At 42.7% G+C, this 26,254-nt stretch overlaps 2 protein-coding genes across 2 annotated transcripts in view; one reads left to right on the plus strand and one right to left on the minus strand.

Annotated features, from left to right (window-relative positions):
• The window catches only part of CIAO1 (cytosolic iron-sulfur assembly component 1), a 251,841-nt gene that overhangs the window by 152,469 nt on the left and 73,118 nt on the right, over positions 1-26,254 (minus strand). The window lies entirely within an intron of this gene.
• Positions 459-25,983, plus strand: TMEM127 (transmembrane protein 127). Its single transcript, XM_078667006.1, has 3 exons — positions 459-792; positions 20,918-21,082; positions 22,306-25,983. The coding sequence occupies exons 1-3, from the start codon at positions 576-578 to the stop codon at positions 22,611-22,613; spliced, it is 690 nt and encodes a 229-aa protein (XP_078523132.1). The 5' UTR covers positions 459-575; the 3' UTR covers positions 22,614-25,983.

Consider the following 26,254-nt stretch of genomic DNA (forward strand, 5'->3'; position numbering starts at 1 on the left):
TCTCAGAGGGACAGTGATATGGATATGATTCTCAAAACGAAGATTATCGTTTAATACACATTTTATAATATATGTTGATTAATTGTGTTTAATGTACAATGAAAATACTAAAATACGCCGCATTGCCTATGTACTTGTACAGAATCGAGCGTATTGTATAGCACTACAAACACTAGCGGAAGTAGAAGTGGAAATGAAAGCTTCACTAAGCTAAGCAACAATATATCCCGCGCTTTATTTGGAGTCAATTCAGGGAATTAGATAAAGTAAACTGAGTGTTCCAATTTCCCTTTCAGACAGCTCAGCAACCTAGTTTATTTAGGTTTGTGAGAATGCTAATGTGATGCAGGCAAAAATGTAATGTATCACCACGAACGTAGGCTAAAACGAAAGAACAAAACGTAAAGGCAAACAACTTCAAGACATACAGTAGCAAACATAACCGGAAGAAGTAAACGCGATGACGCCAGGGCGCACGGAATTGGTGACACGCGGTGACGACAAGCCGTAGAGCTCGGAAGCCGGAAGTACCGGCTGGGTTGGGTCTGTTGTTGGGTTCCTTTCTCCGGGTCGTTATGCAGGGCTCGGGCCCCACTGTGCGGCGCCCTCCACGGGCTCCCAAGCAGGCTGAGCGGAGCCTGGCCTCGGCGCTGCCTGGTGCTCTTTCCGTCACCGCCCTCTGTACCGCTCTCGCTGAACCAGCCTGGCTACGCCTGCACGGAGGGGGGTGCGGACGACCCGAACTAGGGCTCAGCGATGTGCTGGGGCCGCTGGACGAAGGACTTTTGCGTGGTAAGCCTGTGAGGCGGGGACTGGGGCTTCTTGGGCACAAAGCGCTATGAACAGAATGTTTCGAAGAAGCAGGCACAAAGGAAGCCCTCGATTTCGAGCACGACCATCTGGCTCTCAAATGGGAACCACCATAGGACCGCTCCAGAGTATGCGGATTTGTCTCGTTGGCCTTTCGCGCTGCCCACAGTGGCAAGCAAGAGCGTGAGGGGGTCGTATGTGCGTCCAAATCTCGCCCTCTCTTACTTTATAAGATGAAAAGGCGGATATTGTCGGTAGCTGGGACAGGGGGTGGTGGGGGGAGGAGATGCATCACAGGGAAGATGGTGATTTGGGGGTGGCTGATGACTTGTGAAATTAGTCTACGGAGTAAATTCAGCTATAGAGAAATACAGAAGACGTTCAGGTGCGATCAAACAGCCCTGATTACGTTCATGAAAATCACGCGGGGGTACTGTATTATGAATATATATGCCTTTTGTAGTTCTTTTCTTCCGTGAATCATTTTGAAAGCTGCACATTTTCAGATTAGTGTATAAGCACAGGGACAGTATGATTTGCCCAAGATCACATTGTTCAAGTTGGTGACCCGAGTAATAACAGGTACAGTTTTTTTAACTCACACTAGCTCCTTTTAGATTGATTTTTAAATACTACAAGTATGCTGAGAAGGGTTCACAGGACTACATGCAGAAAGTCATTGGCTAAGAGCGTGTCATTTGGCCAAAAGGGGATGTTGCGATTTTAAACAAGCATTGGTATAGCCAATAGTATTTAGTTATGCAGCACAATATCCTTGGTGCAGCCACATCAACTGTTGCATGGCTAAACACTTATAAGGTCCCAAAGGCAATACCTATTAGCTATGCCAATGCTTGTTCGTTTTGCTAGAGATAAAGTAAAGGACATTTGGGCACAAGACATGCACTTGGAGATAAGGTGTGAGGGATGGCATGTGAACACATGAAGAGGGTTCATCTACACAGAACTTTGATTACACTGGGAATCATTTAGGAAATGTAGGCAATCATTACAGTCTCCTACATGTCATCAGTTCAGTAGGGGTTTTACCAGATGGTTTGGCACGGGACCCACACCTGGGAATCCCCTTCCCATTTAGAGAGACAGATGCAGAAAGAACAGATGATGGACGGAATGCAGAACAAATCAAACGCACACTAAGAGCATCACAATATAAACTACAAAAAAGTGACGCATTGAGTGATTGAATCATTCTCAGCCACTAGCAATGTAGTAGAGCCACATTCCAATACACGGTTTGTGGCACAACTTGACACATCAAATTAGACCCAGCTATATGCAAATAACACTTGGTCCTGCTGCAATAGGAAGCCCCCAGAGGTATTATACAACTAACACTATTTGGAGGCAAAAGGGGTACCCAGCTTTTGGCTTTAAGAACCCTGTCCAAAACACCATTATTCAGCTAAAACGACAATCCGTGGAAATGTAATACTGTATGAGGTGTATATGGTGAAGAGCTACTATATTGCTATTACATGCATTTTAGTACACAGAAAAGGGCACTACAAAAGATCACACCACTGAATATTATCCAGAGTGATGGGAAAAGGAAATTCAGCATTAGGTCAAATTTAAAGTAAAAAACAATACAGTATATGTAAATGTAAACGTAGTTGAGCTTATATAGCGCACAGCTACCCGCAGTGGGTTTCCCGGCGCTTGCTTAGGGAACCCTTCCTGGTATTCCCCTGTGAGATAGCAGGGTATCCACAAGGTGAAAGTCAGGCATCCCGCCGGGAGGGGCCGTTGTGGAGATTAAGCAAGCTATTGCCCAGAGTCGCAGAGTGTGAACCCGTGAGTCGAGGAGGCAACGGGGCGAGAATTATCGAGTCTGTGGAATTTTTAGCCCAAGACCCGCCGAGGCGGGGAATTGAACCCTGGTCCAGGACCGATCTCAGCTTCCAGATCTGCTGCCTCTAACCCCTGAGCCACACTTCTCCACCAGTATGCTAGGAGAACCAGCGTTAAAACGTTCTATGTAGGTGGATAGAACTTTACTGAATGAATTTTAAAAAATGTACGTATGTTACAAAACTAGGTCAATACAGAATATTTATCACATTTTCTTTTCTAGTTTCCTTTAGGAAATGTTAGGCATACTTTTGTTACAGTGTGGCAGACTTCCTTTCGAATGTTTTTTGTTCAGCTTATTCTATAAAACAAGTACTTCCTTACTTTTACGGTGCTCATCCTCTAAACGGTAATGTCACTTCCCATCCAGGATGAATGGTGAAGAGACGTTGCCTCACCAGAAAGTGACATCACTCACTAGAGGGAAGGAAATGCAAGTATGTATCTGTGCGTATCTCGGAACTCACTGGTTGTGTCAGTTGTTTATTCCCTCGTGCGTGCGCACACCCATCAAAAACATCACTCGGCACATTTCGGAATACTAGTATACATTGTGTGTTATAATGGCCACGTTAGATGAGAAGAGGGCCGCGTTCGACCGGCTTGCCAGCTTCTGACGACAATAGTGTAATGCTATTTGGCTTTTTCAATGTCTTTTAGACATAGTTCACAGCAGCGCTGGCTGCAGTGCACAATGGCTTAAGTAAAAAAAAACGCAATACCTCTGACAACTGGTCGCGTCATGGTGTTTTTTTAGGGTTTTACTTTTTTTTTCTTTAAGCCAAGCCAATGTGGTGAATCACCAGCCATGTGTGGTAGGAATGGCAGTTTTGTGATAATACCACATTTTGATAATCAGACACAACAGAGCTTTTGCTGCAAACCCGTTTTTTTTTATTAAAAAAAGGGGAGGCAAGCAATAGTGGCCACTTTTTCACATTTTAATATTTTAACAAATGACGTGATGTCACCAGTAGGTTTAAAATATCTATAAGGAACTTTTGCCTAACTGAATGCTTTGATGGCACACTCAAAGCACTAAATGTTCTTTAGTGGTTGAAAACAGGCTAGATTATGGATCCTCTTAAACTGTACCACATTTATAAACCTCAAAAGGGTCGCAGGGCAAGTGCACCCTCAAGTTTCCAAATACGACACCCAGTTTATAAGCAGATCTTTGTAGTGAATGCATTAGTCCATGAAAGTACCGTGAATGCTCCTGGTACACCTACATGCAACAATACTAAAAGCTCTGGTGTATATTTACTTTCTCTGATGTCAGATGAGGAACCCAAAATTGCGTATTTTCCACCCATTTCTGAGAATGCATTAGACGAGACTAGGGCAACTAACGCCTTATCCAACAGCTGCACCTACCAATAAGTATTAGCCAAGGCTTCTACATACCATAAATTAGCCAGGATTTTAATGTTGGGATGGGAGTATAATGCACAATCTGTGCAAACCTTTTATTATGATGGGAATTGATCTTGAAACGCATAATTCGAAATTTTGCCTCCACGTTTGTTATTCGTCAGCTAAAATGTACCTTGAAAGATGGTATTTGATTTGTTTTTTATTTAAAAAAAAATTACGAATTCAGCTGACGCAAGAAGCACGTCCATCTGAAATGGTTAAAACTGGGGAAATCTTTTTGTTTAGTAAACAGGTTAAAAACTGAATCATGTTTATGAGAATGTTTTAAGTACCGAGCTGAATGAAAAACACAAACAGTGTCTTACGGTCCATTGCCAAGGTATACCTCGTTTTCTCACAGTGTTTCCCAGAATGAAAAGCCAGCGCACATGAGTTATACGAGTGGAATGGCTGTCTTTATATTTGCAATCTAAAGCCGCGCGCCTACGTACACATGGCTTGCTATGAAAAGCAGACCTCCCTTAAAAACGGCTTCTTTTTGGAAACATGTTGCCCTTTGCCAATAATAGGTTTGAGTTTCAGTACGGTCCATTTAGACGCATGCAAATTACAGTAATCTGGGAAAGAATGGGCGTTCTTACACCTGCACGCTTTGGAGGCATGAAAGAGGGTGGCCCTCCCATGAACGGCCTTTCTGCGGTTTGTTTTACACGCCAATCATTCAACCTCTGGCCGCTCAGCTAAGTCTACCCACAGTAGTAATTGGGAGCATTCTGCCTTTGTTTAACCATGCTGTCTCTTGGCAGTAATATCCCAGCGCCAAGAAGCCTTCTGGGTGACATACGTCACTTTTACCAAGTCGCTCTAAGGTTAGGACCGCACTGCTCTCCACTGGGTACCAGGCAGCAAGCGCATGCCCACAAGACAAGGGGACAAATGTTGACTCGTTTGATTCAGTGGTGTATGTGACCTTTGAACCGCAGCCCCTACAACACACCCCTTCACGCCCACCAAGACGCTTCCTGTCCGAGACGCAACTAATACTGCCCCAGTCACAGAGACGGGGGTCCTGAGCCGCTTGTCGTGACTTGGACCTTGGGTCAGTGGGCATGCCGCCAGAAGAGAATTAGCAAATATTGTGTGATTGAAGGTTTTTTATATTCTACAACAAGGCGAGAAGGGTGTCTAAAAATATAAAAACTGAGAGTAAACACCTCAAGAAAAGGTGTAAGGAAATCGGGAGGGAAAAGGAAAAAAAATATATAAAAATTCTTCCTTTTGTATGATAATCCACGTTGTCCTCTTTACCTTGAAAAAGTCTTACAATGTTTTTTTTTCTGCTGGTCCTTTGAGCACTTCTCAAGTCCCCCGGGCTAGGATGCAAAAGGCAGCGTCCGATATGTTCTGGTTAATATACGTTACGTGTTTGCGTAGAGGCGCCGGCGCTTTGTGAGACCTCAGATATGCACAGTGATTCTGCAGAGCCAAGCCATTCTGCGCTTTTCAATTCTCACGGAAATCGCTCCATCAACAAACGAGGTGCCTCTTACTGACAAATTTAATATTATAAGCCAAAGGCACATTACCCATTAAGAAAATACATAGCAACAACACTCTTGCAAAGACTAGTTTTCAAGCGCACAATAATGCATTGCGGCGCTGCGCTCTCCGTGTCTTTGCTTATGCCCCCCGTTTACGTTGTATTACATCAGACACCGAAGATTGGCAATGGAAAGTAGAGAGCTGAACTGAAAATATGTAACACAGGAGAGGGTGGGGCAAGGAGCTGGTGGTGACACAACATAGGAGGGGGTAGCAACGGCAGGGGCCAGGCCAGCAGAAGCAAAGGCAGGGGCCAGGCAGCAGAAGCAAAAACAAGCACGCCACGAAAGCGAGTGTGTTTGTTTACTTTGGAACATGAGTCGAGATTCCGATAAGGCAAGTATGCACTATGCGCGCCCTGCTCGCTCCCTAGGCCAGGGTAGTTAACCTGAAAAGAAAGGCGGACATGCTGCCATCTTTGGCCAAATGTGTGCTTTCATTTCTTGACAGCCACACGCAAAGGCCAATTAATGTAACAACCACATGCACAAGCTTTCTGAAAGCTTTCGGAATGTGTGGAGTGATTACAAGAGCCCTCTCCTAGTGCAGTTCATGCACGCTGCTCTAGGCGAGACCTAAAAATATCTCTTTGTGCGACTGTTTCCAATCAGCCCACGACTCTGAGTTGTTCTTAAGCCCAGGCCGAGAGACAACCCTTCCGATTTTATGGTCTTTCTCTAGATGTAGAATACATTGTTATATTCCCAACATGTTTGAGTTAACTCGTAAGGATGATGTCCGATACCCCAGTTCCTGGCCAACATCTAGTTCACTTGTCTGCTCACCCCAATATCAGTACATCCCTCACTACCTCTGGTGCTCCTTTTTCTAATCTCCCCAAACATTTTCATATTATGGAAGGTAAAGGCATACATAGATTGTAAGGTCCTTACTTTGGGGCCTGTGGCAGAGTGTGGTTACAGGGCAGTATGAATTTGGATATCAGTCATTTCTTTATAAACCTGTCTTGTCAAAAGAGCAATTAACAATTACTCCAGGAGGTCGGAAAGGGACTAAAACTCAAGCACTGTGTGACATAGCAATCACACTCAGTAAACTCAGTTTGAAACCAAGTAATACTCTTTTAAGAGGTTCTGATTTAAAAGGAGGGGATTATAGAATACAACTGCAAAACAAGCTACACAACTCATTGAAAACCTAACTCCCCAACATATGCCTTTTGATGTGCTTACAAAGTGCCTTGCTAAATGATATAGAAAGTTGGGCACTTCAGCATCAATGTACACCAAAAGTGTAAACACCACCATAGTTGAGGGTGGCTGATGTTCTACCCCCCCCCTCACCATATCATACAATGAGGCAGGTGATTGTAGCTGCTGCGACTTAATGACTAGAGACCAATTTATATGCAGACCTGGGGAAGTGGCTTACTGCCCCCAAACTTTTTAGGTCTTGCCTAGGCAGCGCTTGCGGTGCCTCTACAAGATATGCTGTATTCAGAATATGGGCCTGAGGCTCCGGCCATCTTTTTAACTTGCTCCTGCCCTTTGCAGATGGTGTCTTTTCATTGGTCAGTAGGCTTAGTAGTTCCTCCTTAGTACCACCTTTCTCTTCTTGTAACCTCCCATAAGGACACCCCGTTACATGTGTTGTTAATCGGTATGTTTTAATTACAGCCTCAGAGCACTATTTTCTTAAAGGGCTTTCTCTACATACTTTCCCACATCATTTAAAAAAATTGTATTATTTAACTAGCGTGGCACGCCTCAGCACTAAAAATGGCGACTGCTCCTTCCTTTTGTTCCTTGCGATCGCCAAACGCGGCCACATGCCTTTTTTCCATTTATTTACTTTTGAAGCAATTGCGGCACCCAAGCTTTAGCTTAAGATGATCAAAGCCTAAGCGCAGGTGCCGCCATTGTAACAAAAGTAAACAAAGGGAAGCGGGCAGGCAACTTTTTTTCTATTTGCTTACTTTCGTTACAATCGGGGGAACCCGGGCTTTAGCTTTAAACATCTTAAGCTAAAGCGTGGGTGCCGCGATTGCTTCAAAAGTAAAGAAATGGGGAATTTTTTTTCTATTTCTGTGCTTTTGATGCAGGTGCGGCACCCATGCTTTCGTGTACGATGTTTACAACTAAAGCGTGAGTTCCACAAAGGTCTCGAATTTGGAAGAGTTTGAGCTATTAGCATTGTAAATGACAATGCCTCTTATTCATGTGTTTAGAAAATCTGCAACCAGTGTTTAGGCTCAAACTCTCGCAAATGCGAAACCTATTGCATTGCAAATACATGTTTTATTAAATCCAATGCTTTTCCTAATCTGTTTTCACATACAGTAAGTAGGTTTTTAAAGAGTGTGGGGCCAGAAACTGTTTTCAGGCTGCCCATTCTCCATTTGTAAACACTAAGGTTGCACAAGATGATGGTTTCTCTGCAGATTTGACTTGTATACTGTGGATGTGAACGCCTGCTTGTCCTTTGTTCAGTGTCCCTTCTCAGATACTGGATTTGCATGGAAAATCACAGTCTTTACTTTTATGACTGCTTTCTATGCTTTTAGTCGAATCCTGTTCTCAGCAAACACAACCCATGTTCCTGGTAATTGCTTGGCATTATAGTCTCTGTATGCAATCCCATCTGACTGAAATCAGCATAAGATTTGACTAGTTGGGGCAGAAGGCAGGCCTGGACGTACAGCTTAGCTGGTTTCATCAAGCGCTTTAAAGCACCACGGCTTCTCCAGCAGAGCGGGAGACATCGCTGCAGGACTCAGTATCAGCAGAGTATTTAAAATGGGCATGTTTAAAGTGTCTGCAGCTCTACGGAAACACAGCTTCAGTCATAACCTGGTGGGAGGGAGCTGTATTTCTCCCTGAGATGATCTAGTGCCTATGTATGCACAACTGGTGGGGCACCACTGCCTCTGGATCTGTGAGGCAGGACACCTCTTCTTCAGGCACCCTATGGCGCAGCATGGTAGTGGCTGATCTAAATAAGTGAGACAGACTGCATAGGGAGGTCACCTCCTGCTTACCTGGTCCAGTCCTCATAGGTCAACTTGAGCGTACACCAAACACCCTGGTACTATTCCTTGTGCATAATAAACAGAGGCATCTTAAAACCTCAGAGGAAGTAGTCCGTGTGAAGCAGAATACCAAGTTGCAATCAATTGTTCTTGCTGGGTCTTTTACAGTAAGACACGGAGGAACACGCCAGCTATCACTCAGGACATATGTCGGGAGTCGCAGGAATAAGGGCCTCGTAATCCTGCATGGCCAGGGATCAACAGCTTAGAATGTGTTTACAACAAATTTCAAATGATACCGCCCGTGCCCAAGGAACAACAGCTGTTGTGGCCGCCAGTAGCCCCTGAATTTTCAGCCACCCCTTCGCTGTTGAAGCAAACTGACTCAAAAGACGAGTAACACGTTGACTTGCCACAATCCTTAGAGAAGGCAGGAAGACATGGACCAGGACAGTGTTGATTTGGGCCCCAATAAATATGTTCTCAAGTTGACTCGACTTCTGGTTGCTGATAATGAAACTCAGTTGGTGCAGAACTCTAGTCACCATTTCAAAATTTTCTTGAGCCTTCAAAAAAGACAAAGCAGAAAGAAGCCAATCCTCAGGATATGAGAATATTGCGGCACCATACAATTGAAGACGATCAACAACAGGAGCTAGTGCCTTGCTTTAAGATCCTGGGAGATGTTGCCAGACCAAAGGCAGGACGTGAAATTGGAAATGTTGGTTCCTTACAGCAAACCACAGAAATTGTTGATTGGAGGGCTGAATCCAGGTGCGACAGTATGCATCTTGAAGCTCCAATGTCACCAGGAAATCTTTCTCACCAGTAAGGGGGTCATTTCCTGGAGAAAAATCATCTTGAATATGTCCACTGAGATGTAATTGGTTAGGGCCCTCCGGTTGAAAACAGGCTTTATTTGGCAGCCAAAATAAAATAATTTTCCTCTGAAGCAAAGGTACAAATATGAGTGCCTTCTTCTGTAGAAGAGCTTGAACCCCTATCATCGTTACCTGAATTCTCAACTCTTTCTTTAACCACAGGATAGGCCTAATCGGATGGGGAGGATTTGGGGCACTTGGAATTCAATAACAGGTCTTCACTATCTGGAGCACCCAATGGTCCATGTGACAGTTCTTGCAAGCATGAGAGAAAAATCTTAACTTTGCCCCAACTTAGAGGTAGTAATTTTTGGGACAGTTAATGCTAGGTTGGGTTTTATTTCCAAACATAGCCTGGCCTCGAATGGGACTCTTGTCCTGAAGATTTTGGGGAGGATGCTTTAACATAAAGGACTACTTCCTAGACCCCAGCTTAAAAGGTTTGAGAATTTTTTACTCTTCCGCTGCTTTTTGCACCATGTCATCAAGTTCATTACCAAATAGTTTTGTACCTCTAAAATGTAATGTTCGAGGCATATGAGCTGCAGAGTGTACACTTAGCATTAGATTGCCACCTGGTGTTGGGCTCAGGTGATTACAGGTTGTTGTCTTCTTGGAAGAAGTCTTTGTAGTCACGAGATAGGTGACTCCTCCCTTGGACAATACTGCGCATGGTCATCGACTCCATCCTCAGATTGTTTTTTTCCGCCACTGGGTTTGGATGAGTTTTTCGCTCCGGCTAGAAAAACTTTTCCAGCAACTTCGAAGCGTAAAAACTTTATACAAACAATATCGACATCGAAAAGACTACTTTCGACACCATCAACTACATTCCGGTGCGTCGACGCGGGCCGTTGGGCCTATCGGCGCCTTATGGCCTACGCCTCATGGACAGAACTCCATTCAAGAGATGCCCGGTATGTCGAGCAAAATTACCTCATAGCGACCATCACGAGGTCTGCAACCTCTGTCTATCACCGGAACACGACGAGTCGACCTGCACAGCTTGTGCATCCTTCTGATCGAAGAAGACCATTCGGGATCGGAGGGCACATCGACACGAGATGAGGCCTCCGGTGCTTGGGTGACTAAAGACAAAGACCCTTTGGCACACAAACCTAAAGATGCACCGGTGCTGAAGCCAAAAACTGTACCGGACCCGCAAAAAGCTCTGGCTCCGAAACCTTCGGGTTCCAAGAATAAAGATGGAAAGCCAGTGTCCGACGCTTTAAAGCCAAAGAGACCTGCTTCCACTCCAGAAACTCCAACCTCGGTACCAAAGACTCCAAGGCCCGATTCAGAGGCACCTACACCCTCTAACAAGCCTGCCAAGCCAAAACCACCTTCGGCACCGAAAAATTTGCCACGAGACTCTGTAACGCCTCCTACAGCAAAAAACACAAAACCCTATCTGCACCGAAAAAATCGACGAGGAAGAAGAACTGTTTAGACCAGATCCTAAACAAAAGAAGGTCCATATCAACCCAAAAACTGGACATGTGGAAGCTATTCCTCACAAAAAGAGACCAGCAGACGCACCACTTCTACTTGTGGTTCCTGCCAAAAAGAAGAATTTTGCAACTTCGCCAATACACCCTTCCTCTCCTTTACCTTCTTCCTCCCCTATCCCTCCTTACTTTTCACCAAGAGTTTCTCCTGTTCAATCTCCTGCATCACACCACACTGATGATGAGTATGATATAGCTGGGGGGAATAACACACCAGACCCACACACATACCCTGTAGATGAAGATATCAACCCAGATACATATCCTACAGATGAAGATATATATGAGTACCCACCAAATAATGTGCCTGACATTCCTGATCCTCAGTCCTACCCAACGAATCCTTCCCCTCCAGAAGATGGCATTGGGTTTAATCACCTCTTAAATAGAGCTGCCCTTTACCACAGGGTTACAATGCACTCTGATGCCACTGAGGAGTATTTTTTATTAGACGCATTTGAGCAGTCACAAAGGTCTACACAAATACTACCCATGATCAAAGGAGTCATTAAACATGCTCTGGAAATATATAAAGACCCTGTGTGCTGTAGAGTTTTAAATCCAAGAATAGAAAAGAAATGTAGACCAGCACCATCTGATCCAGTCTATATTAAGGGACATCTGCCACTAGACTCCCTAGTAGTGTCCAATGCACGGAAAAGAGCTAATTCCCAGACTTCTGGTGACATGCCCCCTCCTGACATAGAATCCAAGGTTATTGGTGCGTCAGGGAAACGGATTGCTGCGCAGGCTACAAAATATGGCGCATAGCAAATACACAAGCCCTGCTCTCACGCTATGACAGGGCTCACTACGATCAATTAGAAAAATTGTTAGAGCACCTCCCAGATCAATACAAAGATCAGGCAACAGAGCTCATACAAGAAGGCAAATTAATATCCAATGCCTCAATTACATGTGCACTAGATGTAGCTGACACAGCATCCAGAGCAGTAAATACTAGTGTTATACTCAGACGACATGCATGGTTACGCATTTCAGGGTTTAAGAGGAGGGGCAGACCACCATCTTGAACCAGCCCTTCAATCAAAACCAATTGTTTGGGCCGGAAGTAGACACTACACTAGAAAAAATGAAAAAAGACACGGACACAGCTAAGTCTATGGGAGCATTACAATCCACCCAGACTAGAAGTTCTTTTCGCTGCTCCTTTTATAGAGGAGGTTCCAAGCAAACCGGTGCAGATACAACATCATCTTTCAAAACTCACACACAGACCTCCTCTAACAAAGGCTACTTTAGAGGAGGATACAGAGGCAATAATAATAAGGGAAGAGGTAGAGGTAACAACAACTACCGCTCCTCTTCCACTCCCAAACAGTGACTTCTCTCTGCTTCCCCTACAGCATTCCACTCCTGTGTGGGGCAGATTATCACCGTTCCTACTTGTCTGGAATTCCATCAAAACAGACAGGTGGGTGAGACAGATTATGCAACATGGCTACTGCCTAGAACTCGCAGCAACCCTCCCAAACATACCACCCAGGCAGCGTCCAATGTCTACAGACCATTTGATTCTGCTTCAACAGGAAGTTCTAGCACTTCTACAAAAGGATGCTATTCAATTAGTTCCTTTAGAAGAACAGGTAACAGGAGTTTACTCACTGTACTTTCTAATCCCCAAGAAGGACGGGACACTACGGCCAATTCTCGACCTCGGGCCCCTCAACCATTACATACAATCAGATCATTTTCACATGATCACTCTACAACAAGTACTCCCACTACTACAACAAGGCGATTTTCTTTCAACACTAGACCTAAAGGACGCCTACTTTCACATTCCTATACATCCTGCTCACAGGAAGTATTTAAGGTTTGTCATACAAGGACAGCACTATCAGTTCAAAGTCCTTCCATTTGGGGTCACAACAGCACCACGAGTGTTCACAAAGTGCTTAGCAGTAGAAGCGGCACATCTCAGAAGACAACAGATACATGTCTTCCCTTACCTCGACGATTGGCTCATAAAAGCAAAATCATCCAGTCAATGTGTCCAACAGACAAATCAAACAATTCAAACATTGCACAACTTGGGGTTCACAATAAACTACACCAAGTCGCACCTGCAGCCTTCGCATGTGCATCAGTATCTGGGAGCTACCATAGACACATCTACAGCTCAAGCGTATCCCAGTCCAGCCAGGATACAGAGCATTCAGACCTTAGTCTCCATCTTTCAACACCAGCAGTCTCTCCAAGCCAGAGTGTTCATGAGACTAATAGGCATGATGGCGTCTTGCATCTTCATAGTTCCACATGCAAGACTGCAAATGAGCCCATTACAAGAATGTCTAGCACAACAGTGGAATCAGGCTCAAGGTCCGCTCACAGACCTGGTGTTGGTAGACAGCTGTACATATCGCTCTCTGCAATGGTGGAACACCAAAAACTTGACAAAAGGACGGCCGTTCCTAGAGCCTGTTCCACAGATAGTGCTCACAACAGACGCATCCCTCACAGGATGGGGAGCCCATCTCTTACACTACACCACACAAGGCCAATGGAACATCCAACAAAAACTGTTCCATATCAACCATCTAGAGCTGCTAGCAATTTTCCTAGCACTCAAAATGTTTCAATTGCAAGTACAAAACAAAGCGGTCCTAATCCGAACGGACAATATGACAGCCTTGTACTATATACAAAAACAGGGCGGGACACACTCTACAACTGTCCCAGCTCGCGCAGAACATTTGGAGATGGGCCATTCCTCAAAACATACACCTGACGGTAGAACACCTTCCAGGAATTCACAATCCGATAGCAGATCTGTTGAGTCGACAGTCACAACAGATTCACGAATGGGAAATACATCCACAAGTTCTTCAGCCATTCTTCCAAATGTGGGGGCATCCACAAATAGATCTGTTTGCCACCCACGAAAATGCAAAATGCCCAACCTTCGCCGCCAGGTTTCCACACCCACGGTCGGAAGGGAATGCGATATGGATGAACTGGTCAGGCAGATTTGCGTACGCTTTTCCACCTCTCCCACTCATTCCACTAGTAGTGCGCAAACTCAGACAACAGTCTCTCAAACTAATACTAGTAGCTCCCACATGGGCACGTCAGCTGTGGTTCACCACACTACTAGATCTCTCACTGGTTCCACATCAAAAGTTACAGCTCACACCCTCCCTGTTAACACAGAACCATGGAGAAATAAGACACCTAGAACCAAGCCAACTGAATTTGGCGATCTGGCTCCTGAAGTCTTAGAGTTTGGTTACTTGAACCTGCCACCAGACTGTATCAACCTCATTAAAGAAGCTAGAAAACCCACTACCAGAGCGTGGTATGCGGCTAAGTGGAAAAGATTTGCAATATATTGTAACAATAATACACATTGATCCACTGGATGCTTCCATCCAAAATATAATTTGTTACCTTTTACATCTACAAAGGTCCAATTTAGCTTATTCTTCCATACGCCTGCATCTGGCAGCAATTGCAGCCTATTTACAGAATAGGCAACATCTATCTCTCTTCAGAATACCTGCAATCAAAGCATTCATGGAAGGATTAAAACGAATAATCCCACCTAGGTTACCACCTGCTCCGGTATGGAACCTGAACATTGTCCTTACAAGAATCATGGGACCCCCTTTCGAGCCTCTACACAAGTGTGAATTGCAATACCTAACATGGAAAACTGCTTTCCTTGTTGCCATCACCTCTCTCAGAAGAGTTAGTGAAATACAAGCATTCACAATACAAGAACCATTTTTTCAAATACATCCTAATAGTGGTTCTTAGGCCTAATCCAAAATTTCTGCCAAAGGTTATCACTCCTTTTCATCTTAACCAATCTGTAGAGCTACCTGTGTTTTTCCAAAAACCCAGACTCTGTTGCAGAAAGGGCTTTACACACCTTAGATGTTAGAAGAGCCCTGTTATATTACACAGATAGGACTAAATCCTTTAGAAAGACAAAACAATTATTTGTATCTTTCTCTCCCCCACACAAAGGCAACCCCATCTCTAAGGGGGGGATCGCCAGGTGGATTGTAAAGTGTATACAAATATGCTATCAAAAAGCTAAACGTACACTAACAGTTCCTCCTAGAGCGCACTCCACTCGCAAACTAGGAGCCTCTATGGCTTTCTTAGGAAATATACCACTAGAGGACATATGCAAGGCAGCAACATGGTCTACACTACACACCTTCACTAAACACTATTGTGTTGATGTGCAGGCCAAGCAGCAAGCTGCAGTGGGCCAAGCTGTCCTTAGAACATTGTTTCAAACTACTGCAACGGATACAAGCGACCACCGCTAGGGGAGACACTGCTGCACAATCGATGCTAAGTGTACACTCTGCAGCTCATATGCCTCAATCGGAAAATGCTACTTACCAGTATGCATCTGTTCTTGGCATGTAGAGCTGCAGAGTCGTACACGCCCTCCCGCCGCCCCGGGACTTGTATCCGTTCCAGTTCTCATCTTACTAAGATGCACACCAATGGACATCCTTTCTATTTACTTTACTAACTCCATCATGCCGAAAAACAATCTGAGGATGGAGTCGAAGACCATGCGCTGTATTGTCCAAGGGAGGAGTCTCCTATCTCCTGACTACAAAGACTTCTTCCAAGAAGACAACAACCTGTAATCATCCGAGCCCAACTCCAGGTGGCGATCTAATGCTAAGTGTACGACTCTGCAGCTCTACATACCAAGAACAGATGCATACTGGTAAGTAGCATTTTCCTTTTTTAAGTAGACCTCTCTGAGTGAAGTCTAGTTTCCATGACTTCATCTAAAGCACTCCGTCTTGGACGAGCTATTGAAACCCCAACCATTTTGAATACCAGTTCCATGTTTGCTAGAATATTATTGGGGAAGTCTTAATTTTCCTATATGCAGTCATATAGGTATTGAAAGTGTTTAAGTACCACGTGGTTGTGGCATATGCTTCATATGTATTTGCTCTCTCTGACAAATTAGAAGCAACATCAGACGTATTAAGCGAAGCCTCCATGACATCGGGTAGGCTGAAATTCTCTGATAAAAGCTTAGATGGTGAAGCCATTAAAGCCAAAATCGTGTTAACCGTGGGAGTTTAAGGAAAATCTTTTTCAAAATCACGGACCTAATATCTCTTGTTCAAGAATCGCAGAATGGCAGATTTATTTGGATCTTTCCACTGTTTATATAAAATTCTGTTTGACATCGTGGAGAATATGGTCGCCCGCATCATGACTCTTATATGGTGAATAGACCCCTCTTTCTGTTGGTCTTTGCCTTTAAAACCCAGGGTTTTTCAGATGTGAAACAATAATTCTCGCAATTGGGAGCCATATATATTTTCCCTGTTGATCCTTTTCAAAATCATCATCTTTTTCTTTGTTCTGGGTGCTCCCATTGCAGAATCAACCGTATTTTTAATCATGTAATAATATTGTGGAAATCAAAAGTTGGGAATTAAGAGGTGAAGTTTCTCTTGTGTTTTCACAGCCGTTTGTCAGCCTCGTCCCCAAAGTAAAATGATCACATGTTCCAAATTTCACGGGCAGTTTTGTAAAAATTGCGGCATTGTTACAAAACTGTCGACTTTGCACTTTTTTTTCCGCAAATCGCAAAATCCTGGAGGGTCATTAAATTGTACCCACTCCTCTTATGGCTTGGAATCTGGACGAAGAGCCAGACCCTATTCAACAGGGCTGTCCTTGCTGATTGCTTGAAATTAGATCATTCCTGTGCATTCCCTGGCTAAGGTACAGTCTGAACAAACAAGATGATGGACGGAATGTTGCACAATGGCAAAACATTCATCCCCAGTCACAGATCTGGGTTTAATCCATCGTTATTTTGCTCACCAAGCCACCCCAGTTCAGACATGACATCAGTCTTGACCCTGTGCCTCATGGGAACAGTCCAGCCCGAACTGCCAAGCCATGTCTTTCCTGGACCGGAATCAAGCATCCTAGGACTGGTTTCTGGCTATCAGCCGTCTTCAGACAGGATAGCTTGACTCCAGTGGCCTAGTGAGCACGGGACCCACGTCTGGGCATACCCTTCCCACATAGGGTGAACAGCAAAACAAACAAGATGATGGACGGAATGTTGCACAATGGCAAAACATTCACCCCCAGTCACAGATCTGGGTTTAATCCATCGTTAGTTTGCTCACCAAGCCACCCCAGTTCAGACATGGCCATATGCAAATCAGTCTTGACCCTGTGCCTCATGGTACAGTCTGAACATCTGCCTTAATATGGGTCGGGAGGATCTGTTTACTTCTCCTAGTGTTCTCACAGCCTTTTCTAACTGGGTGCCTGGAGGAGAGAATGCATAGGGCTGTAGACAAACCCAACGGTCCAGGCTTATATGGGTATTTGCACTAGTACTAGCAATGAACCATATCCAACATGGGTGAGCAGCCAGTGTCACAGATTTTTGTTAATCTGACAGAGGTTATCCACTGTGCACTTTCTTGTTGCCTTTTCTGTTCAGGGCTCTTATTTGCCTCTGTGTCTTTGTGATGACCACTCAGTCCAGAGCTCGATACATTTTGTTTTTTGGTAAATGTTATTAATTGCTGAAAAAACAATATTTTTTTTACCCATCTTAAAGGAGGCGAATATATGCTACCGTTGAGGGGCCTTTTCCTTTTTGAAAACACTGCCCTCTACCAAGATTTGCTTTTCAACTGCTGTCTGCATTGCACGTGCCATCGGCATATGGCTATTGCTTTTATGTGGTATTTTAATCCTCCTTTTATTACTGCTTTTCTTTTTTTAAGTCTTTATTGACTGTTTATTTTTGTGGGTCATAGTTTTCTGATGCTGTCACATTATTTGAGGATTCTTGTCTAATTGATGTTCTGTATAATGTTTTACACCTTTATGGTCTAATTAGACCGAATAAAGTTAGTTGAATTGACCAGTTCTGACCACCCTGACTAAATATTGCCAATCCTGAACAACATACTAAAGATGATGCTTGCGTTCTGATAGACTTTGTCTTTCTAACAGTGCCACTATTTCATGTAATTTTGATCAGACTCCCAGCATCAGTTTATACAAGATATTTGCTGCAGTTCGGCCTCTTGCAAGTAACTGTGTTCACTGAGGGCTAGAAGAAAGCCTAGACTGCAGAGACACATTTGCTACCGTCTCTATTGACTGAAGAAGGAAAACCTAAGCTTCGAATTGAGGCCTTGAGTTGGCCCTGACTGGAATTATTTGCACACCTTTACCTACTGGGGTCCTTCTGAAATGCAGCAGAGTATTATATGAGCATCCCCTTTATCTTCCACCTCTTTTATATATGTGTATACACATTGCCATTTTATATCGTCTGACAAAGGTCAGATGGCTGAATGCAACAAAGAGATAGTCGAGCTTTCGGATTTATGTGAGTTAGGTTGAAGCATAGTCACTTTTCTAATTGTAAGGCATGTTCTCATATGCAGTCTAACATATGTCCATTCCATCAGTTAAATGAAGTATCATGTGTTTAATGTGAATACTGTAGACATACTGTCATCATTGCATAGTATATCTTCAGGCTGATGCAGGATCTCCCTGTCCTACTTGTATTTTCCCTTTACAGTATATTTGTCACTATTTTGATAATTGCCCCCTCGTGTAGACTCTGTTGGCTCAGTCACATTTAATGTATTGTATACCAATAAATCTCATTCTTGATTCCTACAAAGGGAGCCAAATCATTCCTCTTTACAAACAAGCATTGGCAAAACCAATAATTTTTGTCTTTGGGACCTATTGGCTTTGCCAATGCTTTCTGGTATTGCTGAACAGTATTGGAAAGATGCTGTCGAGCACAGTCAAAAGATTTCTTTTTAAAAAGGCGTGGTGAAGCAACAGAAAATAATTTAAGAAAGAACAAGGATTGTGGGTGGATATGAAGGGGGGGGCAATGTGAAGTGGGTGGAGGTGGCAAGCAGCAACATGGGGGTGGCCCAAGACATAGCTTGTAGCGCAGAAGTGACGCAGAAGCATGGAACAGAGTGTGGTACCTGTGCGAAGAGCAAAGGTAAATAGGCTGTGCTCCAGAGGATAGATAGGCAGGCTGGGTCTGGAAAGTCATCAAATAAGAAGCAAGCAAATAGCCATAGTATTCAACACTGCTTCACATTTATGATCTCCCATTTTCATATACATTAATGTTTTTTTTGTTTGAGGGGCAGTGTGAGTTACTGTGTGAACTATTGTAGAAATGTTGTTGGATACATTTTCCACTTGGGACTGAGTACTCAGAAACCACTTTATTTAATGAAGCACATGTTGATGAATATGCTAAAGTGTATCTTAAATGTATCTGTATGACCAAACCTAGATTGTTTGCATCCCAAAAACTTTTAGATAAAAAGATTTAAACAAAAGAAGCTAGCAAATAAAGTCAATCAATGGTAAGCAGTGGGTGGACGGTAAGCTTACAATGGGTCTTCTGGAAGCAGATAGGTCTTCTTATATTTGCAAAAGTAATTTTGCTGCAACTAGAAAACTGGATCACAGCCGGTTGCTGCTAGATAAACCAGAAGGGTTCCATACCTCATATATTAAACTATCAATAACATTTTGTCTCTCCAAATAGTATGTGGAAAAAAGAAAAAAAAATTAAAGTATATGTTGAATTTGTAAATTTTAGATGTGCATTCAATCATGTGGCTTGACCCAAATTTTGGCAGAAAATAAATAAAGGATCTGAGCATTCCAGACCATGTTCTGCGAGCTTTAATCAGTTTGCTCTTGGATTAATGAATACAGATTCCTACTTGGGGTCTTAATGGAATTAGATGCGCTTTCCGGATACTTCAGTTCACCTCTTAGTGGTCGATGCGACTAGAAGTATGAAAATGGGAGCTCATGGATTGATGACAACTCATAATTGGCAATGTAATAACTGTTTGGAAGTAGTCCACAGTTATACTTACTTTGGAGTTATAATAGCCAACAACTTAGGTTAAGACATTGTAAAAGTTAAGCAGCTAAGCCGTTCTCTTTTGGCATGGGTTTGCTTCAATTTGACAGGACATTAAGGAAAATAGATGGTATAGCCTCCACTAAATTATATTCCTCCAAAATCCCTGCAATTATGCTGTATGCAGTTGAACCATTACTTTTAAATCCCATACACAAGTTTAATAAAGTGGTGTCTGCTTTAGAAATCAAACTTAAACTGGCAACGTTCTACTTTGGTTGAGAGTTTAAGATTAGGACTGGTGATGCATTATTGTTAATCCTCTTCTCAGCTTCTTCATTGATTATCAAAAAGATAATTTGGGATGAAAATGTAAATAATTGTGAAGTAAATTTTTATGTGACCAACCTGGCCTACTTCTGGTTGAAGACCTTGGAAATTTAAAAATAAAATGCATTAAATCAAACTAATACAATCCAAGAAACCATGACTGAAAAAGATCTTCAAACAAAAAATAACTTTTTGCTCAGTATACATATTAAGCAAGCGTTTTAACTGCACATTTGTGAAACTGTTATATCTTTAATCAAACCTTAACTTTGAAGTAGAATTTGGAAACTTCCAATATGTGATAACATTTGGCTCAAGATATAAAACTTTTGTTGATAATATTTCGCTCAAGATCTAAAACTTTTGTTTGTGTACAGGAGTCTCACCGTAATTTCTTTAAATTAAAAAAACTAACCTTTTCTGAATCCTTATGTTTTTCCAAAAACTGAATGTTTGTTATAGTTTATACCACTTATAAAATATTTTGTTTTATAATTTGTCTGTTACCTAAATGAAGCATTTTTGTGGAAATATTTTCTTTAATATATATATTTTTTTAATGCTTGTTCTTCAGGGATCGCATTTATGTGCATTGTTCTTGCTTGATTGTGCTTTCTCTCCCCTCTTGTAGAGTTCTGTATGAACCCACAGACAGTTTTGCTGCTTCGGGTCATCGCTGCATTTTGTTTCCTGGGCATTGTGTGCAGCCTCTCTGCATTCTTGCTTGATGTTTTCGGACCCAAGCATCCTGCACTAAAAATAACCCGCCGCTACGCCTTCGCCCACATCCTCACAGGTGAGCAGCTCTGTTGACCTAGAGATTAGACAACAGTCTGCCCCATCGGTCTAGCTGTTTCTATATAGTATGAAATTAGCTGTGCCAGTTTGTATAGGGTTGTAGTTATTTTGAAATGAAACTAACCTCTGAGCTATAGTTCAGCCTCCCCGCTTTAAGGCACAAGAGTGGTCTTGTAAGGAAATGTTACAACACTTCTGCAAAAACTGCATTAAAAAAATGTATATAACCGCTCCTGTTTCTGTATGCTCATTATGCGACTGGCATCTACAAAAAATAAGAGGTAAATCATACTACTGTACCCTTCCCCTGTGACTGCTACTGTAGCAATTGTGTTCTAGGCTACCCTCCTGTCTAATTAAATCTTTTTGGGCCCATAATAAGTGTTATGCTATGAGGTGTCTCTTTGTGTTACTTTTATACCAATACTTATTAAATACTGGAATACTTCTATGCGTAGAGAACATGCCACTGGTTGCTACTAACGTACTAGTATTCTTTTAAGTTTATTGATACCCAGTTCCAAATCATAGTAATTAAATGTTCCTACTGTACTAGTGTCTCCTTCAGGACTGTCACCTCCAAATCTTTTCCATTGGGACACCACCCCTTGCCATAGTCCGCCAGGTTTCACAGGTTATTCCAACATCCAGTGGGTCATGTGAAAGCTTTTTTTTTCTTCTTCTTAAAACCCCAAAATTGGCGGTAAAAGTTCAGACCTCAAAGCAGAAGGTGGCATCTTCAGCAAAATGTCAACAGCTATGTGTGTGTTTTCTGTGCAACTTATCACTGGTACAGCCATACTGAAGTGGACCATACGTTATTTCTTCCCTTGTGCAGTCGTACGGGGAGAGAAAGTTCTGGCTGTTTAACCAAGACTGTGCCTACCTATATGATGTGAGCTGATACGTAGGTCTGTATTCATGGTTCGCATCATGGAGACTAGCAGGAAATTGATTCTTCTTTTGTAAATATAAAAGTTGTCTGCAATTGGGTCAAAAAGCATGCATTTTGAGGCAACCAGTTTTTTTGTGCTGGTTTTCCTGTTTGTTTCTTTACCATTGAGCCTTGGATTCTGAAGTGGTTTTCACTTTTAAAATTAAATGAATAGTTACTTTATTTAAGACTGAGTTCCAGGTAGAGCACAGGAGACCATAAGCAGCTCTGGTTATTTTTATATTTCAAATGAGCTTTTCTAATAATGTTTCTTCTATTTCCTTTAGTACTGCAGTGTGCCACAGTTATTGGTTTCTGCTACTGGGCCTCAGAGCTCATCCTGGCACTCCAGCAGCAGCACAAGAAGTACCACGGTTCCCAGGTTTACGTCACTTTTGCAGTCAGCTTCTACCTTGTAGCAGGAGCAGGTGGTGCATCAATTCTTGCCACAGCTGCCAACTTGCTACGCCACTACCCAACTGAGGAGGAAGAACAGGCCCTGGAGCTGCTGTCTGAGATGGAAGAGAATGAGCCCTTTCCTACTGAGTATGAGGTAGTGAACCAGTTTCAGCCACCCCCTGCATACACACCGTGACACCAATGCTCGTGGACATACTGAGGCAAAAGTTTCCACTCTGAGAATGGCAATTCCTGCTTTTCAAGAGGATGGGTAAAGGGTAGAGACACTCCCTCTTTGGACACAAGTCTGCAACATCTTCGCTCCAAGCACTTTGCAGTTGTCTTCCGGAAGGCATCTAATCGAGAACGAAAGACAACCGTTCTTGCATCTTTTCTCCAGCAGAACCCAGAATGGAATTAACTATTAAGAGACTTTGTTTTGTGGCTGTTTAGTTACATCTCTTGTGGAGGTTTTGTCACTGAACTTTGTGCAAGTTTATGGGGTCTTGTGAACTGCGTTTGAGTGGTTGAGGTTCTTTTACAACAATGGCCCATGTTTTACTGCGGTTGGTCATGTTTTACTGGGGTTAACACTTGCTTTTTGCCGAAGTGCAGAAGCTGTATAACCTGTAATGCACAGATAGCTCACAATGTCTTTCTGCTTTCAATATCTACATACTCAAGTGCTGCAATCACTAATGCACCTAGTAACCTCTGATCACACTGATTCTTCCATACAGATGGTTGTGAATAGCTTGTCAGCACTCTCGGAACAATCTGTGTCATGATTCCCTTGTCATAATGTTTGTACATGTGCGTTTTATTTTTCACAGCCTTTTCTGTCTTGTGCAGAGCCTCATGTGACCGTGATCTGGCTCGTGCACATTTTGATTCACACATCATAATTTTGTGCATAGGGTTCACGTCTATCGTCTAGCTCACTAAGTTCTTCACTCCCTGTTTTATTTTCCAAAACTCTGATAACTGCCATGACCCCTCAATGGACTGTTCTCTCATATGCAATCTCTGGCTGCAGGGGTTCTATGCCAGAGAATCGGTCTTCTTTACTCGCGTCAGAATTACTTTCTGATAAATGTCCCATCCCCAGTAGTTTGTAAGGACTTGAGGCAGAGGAGGCTTACAATCTGAAACACGTTTTGGTTCTTTGAAATAGTTGCTTCAGCAGAAGGAACAGGCATGTGATCAATCTGAAGGAGTCCAGAATGCTGGGATAGATCTGAGTTGATTAATTGAAATGTGTGAATGTCTGAGAGTTTGGAACTGGAACAGGGCTCTAACTGGTAAGTTTTCAATGTGCTGTCAGTTAGAGCAGACTCCCACATGGACGTCAAGCAAGCTGGGATAGCCACCTCTGAGTAAATGACTGGTGTATAAAAAAAAAAAAAAGCAGTGCCCTTCGAGGAAACATGCCTTCAGTTTAGTGGCTACGCCAGCCTTACTCTGAGCAGGAGTTCATTTAATGACTGCCAGGCCTTTTGTTCCAGAAGCAGGCTGGTATACTTACTATTTTGATCAGCCCAGAACAGATTTGCTCATGTGCTAGAGCCTTATTCTACAGGAATTTATTTTTTGTTTCTGAATAGCATGACTTCTTATTTGTTCACATTAAATCTTTGCCATATGTTCTGGCCCTCTCCAATTTCCCCTTAATATCATTAGATTGGTTTCTTCCAGAACACCAATCCTGCTTGCGATGAATGCACACAGGTATTTTTGAAAGACCTCTATTAAGACTTTGTGAAGAACTAGTCTCTAACGGAGCCCTGTAGTACACATGGCTTCCATCTGAACCACATTTACTCCTGCAACTACAATCGGTTTGGCTGCACTATAGCTGGAATCTATCTGCCTCACACGAGATTATTCCTCATCTAAAAAGAACATGTCTGGGTACAATAACAAAAGGGAATTCTACCCTCTGTCTGGATATCTCTTTTGGAACCACTAAATATCCAAATCCTGGCCTCTAAGTTCACACTGTATGGACGCAAATTTTTCCCCCCGTCATTTATAGGAACCTGATGATAACACCCTTGGTTAGTCCTCAGAAGCAATGCATGATTTTAGCAAGCCATCATGTTAACCTACTCAGGACATTTGGGTTTCTAGCATGCAGCGAAAATGTTGGACCACAACTGTGGGCATCCTGTATGGAATTAGACATGTTGTGGGAATGGCAGTCTGTCTTTGCTTCTTGACAAGGATTAGATAGCACCTTAACTCGTAAGATAAGTTCCTAGTCCTGGAATTCAATGTGACCCTACTTGTCACTTTTGACCGGTCTTCTGCTTTCTATTATCCTATACCTCTAAATTCCTAAGATACAGAACAATAGGGAACAAGATAACAATTTTTATCATTGGTACACAGTTTTCAACAACCACCGGGCAATTAAATCCCTTAACAAAATCCTTGTGCCTCCCCGATGAACGTTGCTCTTAATGATTTGAAAACTGTAACACAACTTTTTCTAGATTTGTCTTTTATCACTCAAACATCACTGGAAACGTTTTTATATAAATTGGATTTTTCTGGCAATGTAGCCACCTACAACAAAGTCATTAGCTTAACCTTCATGTCACAGATTGTTTCTGTGATCTGAATAAGGAACCATGTCCTTACTAGAATACGGTCCCTTTAATGAATCTCTAGATATCAGCCCACCATTGGTGGAAACATTAGCTTTCTAGCCACTTGTTATATCTAAATTATTTTAAACACTTAAACCATGTTAAATTTGCAAAAAGATAACCGTACATGTGAGCATCTGTATTGTGTGCTCATGTACCTGGTGGTCAATTGCTGTATGATAACTCATCTGTTTGCTGTCTGAAGACCCAAGATATTTAGCTTTGAAGCCGATTTCTTGAATTTAGGAAGGCACTAAAGGAAGCGTAAGAAAAAAAACACCCAGCCAAGTTGCCACATTAACTTGTTTTGGGTTCTTTAGGTTGCAGTGATAAAGGTAGTACAAATGGCCGACACTGCACGTTAGAAACACCACAAAACATTCAGCAACCTTTTCTAATGCAGTAGACTAATGTTTCAGCTCTCTAGCTCTAGCTTGACTTTTGTATGCACTACTAATTGGCCTGCAATATCTAGCAAGGATGATACTCCACAATCCTGACTCCTGTTCCTGACTACATGGAATTTCCTGCCTTTGAATTCTGACTTGCTGGTCTATAGCGGTCAGATGCCTTCTTGCTTTAACTTGTTTGTACGGAAGAATCATTGCTATCTTTCTAGTCTTCTGAAACCATCTGGTTATCAGTAAGAGGCGTCCCAATGGTGCAGCTCTAATCATTGTTGTCATGTCAACTTCCTTAGAGCAGATTGTGCTAAACTGAGGTGTGAAAAGTTACTAAATCTGATGCTGGAGAGCATCGTGTTGGGTGGGGTGTTGAACATTCCAAGGCTGTGTCCTTTTCATTGAACCTCTTTAAATTATATTTTTGTGACTTTTTCAGGTTTATCATGTAAATAATTATCAGGTGGGTAGGTTTCGTTTTGTTTTCTATGTGGAATAAAAGATCATGTAAATAGCCCCGCAAAGCATTTACAAGTTATTATGGCGTTGCCTCATGTTTGCGTGGGTGCGTGAAGTGGAGTTATTGGAGACATGAACGGTGTGCTTCGTTATTGAGTAAAAGTTTCATTATTTTGTTAGTTTGCATGCCATAAAAAATGTCTGATTGAATTGTCAAACTAAATTTGCTTCTGCTCTTCATGTACATTGAGGAGAAAGACCTCGTTATCTTTGTTAGAAGAACTTCCTCTGTCAAAAAAACAGTGCTGCTTTTTTACACAACTTGA

Source organism: Lissotriton helveticus, chromosome 11 (assembly GCF_964261635.1).
Source record: "Lissotriton helveticus chromosome 11, aLisHel1.1, whole genome shotgun sequence".
Taxonomy (NCBI): Eukaryota; Metazoa; Chordata; class Amphibia; order Caudata; family Salamandridae; genus Lissotriton; species Lissotriton helveticus.